This window comes from Lupinus angustifolius, chromosome LG19 (genome assembly GCF_001865875.1).
Source record: "Lupinus angustifolius cultivar Tanjil chromosome LG19, LupAngTanjil_v1.0, whole genome shotgun sequence".
NCBI lineage: Eukaryota > Viridiplantae > Streptophyta > Magnoliopsida > Fabales > Fabaceae > Lupinus > Lupinus angustifolius.
The window spans coordinates 1,151,413-1,154,794 of NC_032027.1; the positions used below are offsets into that span (position 1 = coordinate 1,151,413).

The following is a 3,382-nucleotide window of genomic DNA, read 5'->3' on the forward strand; positions in this document are numbered from 1 at the left end:
TTTTTCTCCATTTGATTTTGACTCGTGGTGCTTTTCAAGCGTTTTCTCGATTCTCCTATTCAACTTTCTTTCTTTCCTTCCTTATCTCTCTCTCTTGTTTCTCTCTCTAGAACACAAAATTCACAACAATGGCGGGTTACAGAGCCGAAGATGACTATGACTACCTCTTCAAGGTGGTTCTAATCGGTGATTCAGGTGTTGGAAAATCGAACCTTCTCTCTAGGTTCACCAAGAACGAGTTCAACCTTGAGTCCAAGTCCACCATTGGCGTTGAGTTCGCAACTCGCACTTTGAACGTTGATTCTAAAGTCATCAAGGCTCAGATCTGGGACACTGCTGGCCAAGAAAGGTTTTTTCTCATCTGGGTCTCTCTTTTTTGCTTTCAAGTTTTCAACTTTGATCATGGGTATTCTTGTTTGGTTAATTTTAGAAGTTAAGTAAAGTTTCAAGAAAAATGGAAAAAAAGGGTTTTTTTTAATTGAGTGGATCTAACTTTGTTTCTGTGATATCAAGTTACTGATTATACTTGACTTGATTTTTGTTGGGTTACTTGTTTTTCTCTTATTATGGGGTGGATCATGATCTTGTGTAAAAGTTATACATGAAAAAAAAATGAATTATGTGCATTTTTTTCATCAAGGTTGAATCATGTCCAGTTTAAACAACTGTGAATCAGTAAATGTTTCAGATTTTTTTTCTGTATTGTTACGGTTACCTAGTTTGATGTGTTACCTCTTGTAGTTAACTTAGTTTCAATTTATTGACTTGAAATCAGTTAAGTGTTTGAGTTATAGAGATGAGAAGTGGAATTGGGAACATTATTGGAGTCTGATATTCTTGTCTTATGTTATTTCTTACCAAAAAAAGTATATTTGCTTAAATTATTTTGTTTTTTATTTGAATGTAACCTTGAGGGTCTGAGTTCTTACAAATATAGGAAGTAGTACAACACTAATTTTGGCATCTTGGTGGATCATAATCAATATTTGTAGTGTTAGAGATGCGATCTTGAATAGGTCGGACAACAAATTCAATCATTGTATTTTAAGAAGCAAAAAGTAAAACCTTGCACAGTTGAACTTGGCCCATCCCTAATCAATATTGGACTAGTTTGTCCTACATTTGCCTGTTTATCGTGATGCATTTATGAGGCATGCTTCTTTGCACTGACTTTCCTTCTTTAGAAAATGATAAACTTAAAGAGTCTGCAAAAGTTTGGTAAAGAGGAAGCTTTCGCTTTATTATTCTCAATTAGAAATTTCCCCTTTTGCAATTTGGTTGAATATCTCATTGGTTGCATCTAACATGCGTTAATTACTAGTTTGTTGTGTCTTTAATGAAAATTATTTACTCCTTATAATGTAGGTATCTGTAAATGAATCTCTCAGTTGGCATTAGGCTTGATTTTCATTTAGTTTATTCACTGTAATATTATTTTCTTAATAAAGTTACCTTTGGGTTAATTACATAAATTACTTGGTGGTTTATGAGCTTAAGTCCTAGGAAGAGCCTTATGTCGAACGTTAGGTTTTGCTTCTCTCACTTGTAGCCTTGGAAGGATTAGCATATTGATATTAGTGTCTCTGGCTTTGATCATTTGAAATCTCAGTTGAACGATAGTGTAAGTACTAAGTAACGCATTTAGGACTGCCAATTGCAAAAAAAGTGAAGCATCAGCCTTCGTTAAGTATATGCCGATAGAACATCTATTACGAACTACCTCTGTTTTTTGGGTGGGGGGGAACCTGTCTCTTTGGCCACCTAATCAGAATGTCTTACTCCTTGTGACTTCATTGTATTCTACATGGATTGAGTTAAACTTCATGCACCTTATAGAATGAAACAAGTTGCATGTATCCTCGGGGAAATTGTGTCCGGTGAGAATAAACAATTGTTGAATTTGACTAGAGGCAGCATTGGAGAGGTTGTATTTGGCCGGAAGTGTCTCTGCTGGAAACCTTGTAATTAAATTTGGAAGGCTAAAATCATGTATCTGTAAACATGTTTGGCAGATATTAACACTACTGTGTACGTATGGGTAAATCTATTTGGTTGTTATTATTCTTACCAATGAGACTGTAAAATCCCAATATTTTCCCATATCAGTTAAATTATGAATATATACTATGTAATGTATATTGATGAAGTTATGTAATTTTCTGACTAAGTTTAGGTTACACTCTTCCTCTTTTACAACACATTACAGAAGAAAAAGAACACTGCTTTTATTTCCACATTCCAACTGCTATGCTTGTGCAGGAGTTGTTTATTGAGATACTGGTTTGAATTATGATGTGCAAATATTAGTAGGAGAAATCTAAGTTATGCACTTTTCAGTTTGCTTGCTATGCTCCAATGACTTCGTGTTGACTCCAATCTTTGTTTAAAGTGGTTATCAAACTTCCAAATAATGTTGTCGAGATTTAGTCTTATTCATGTTGTGTAACCAACTATGCCTATTATCGATTTCTATTATTTTACCATGTGATTCCCTTGCTGAAACAATTTTGCTATGTTGCTTAACATTCCATTGTTTGTGATAACTAGCCAAAGTAGTAAATCAACTTCCTTCTAAATTAATGGTATTGATTTACATTGGTACTCTTTGCAGGTATCGAGCCATCACCAGTGCTTACTATCGTGGGGCAGTAGGTGCACTTCTTGTGTACGATGTTACTCGCCATGCAACATTTGAGAATGTTGACAGATGGTTGAAAGAATTACGAAACCACACAGATGCCAACATTGTTGTGATGCTTGTAGGTAATAAATCAGATCTTCGCCACCTTGTGGCCGTATCAACTGAAGATGGCAAGTCTTATGCTGAGAAAGAATCACTTTACTTCATGGAAACCTCTGCCCTGGAGTCAACTAATGTAGAAAATGCATTCGCGGAAGTTCTGACTCAAATCTACCACATCGTTAGCAGGAAAGCAGTAGAGGCGGCTGAGAATGGAAATGCGTCCGTGCCAGCCAAAGGAGAGAAAATAGATATTAAGAACGACGTATCTGCCTTGAAGAGAGTTGGTTGCTGCTCAAGCTAAGATCAGAAAACATAACATCGAGTGGTCGCCTAGTTCTGGTGTACGTGTAATATTCCCAGAGAGATGCGAACTAGACGAAAAAACTCGGCCGAACTAGACGAAAAGAACAATTTAATTTTTCATAGCATGTTAGAGACTTGCTGTGTAACTTTAAATACCATGTTTTATGTTTCAATAGGAGCTGCTGGAGAATGCAAATTGATTGTTAAGCGGCCTAATCTTATTGTAGTGTTATTGCTATTGTTTTTTTATATGTTTTCACTTACAAAGGTTCAAGCTTGGAATTAATTGAATGTAATGGTGTCACTTCTATTTTATGCAAAATTTTAGAGTTATAA

The 3,382-nt window shown here is 35.5% G+C and overlaps 1 protein-coding gene across 1 annotated transcript; it reads left to right on the plus strand.

Annotated features, from left to right (window-relative positions):
* Positions 1-3,382, plus strand: LOC109334647 (ras-related protein RABA1b). The gene is made up of 2 exons (XM_019570526.1): positions 1-349; positions 2,612-3,382. Exons 1-2 carry the CDS (start codon positions 129-131, stop codon positions 3,042-3,044), a joined length of 654 nt encoding a protein of 217 aa, XP_019426071.1. The 5' UTR covers positions 1-128; the 3' UTR covers positions 3,045-3,382.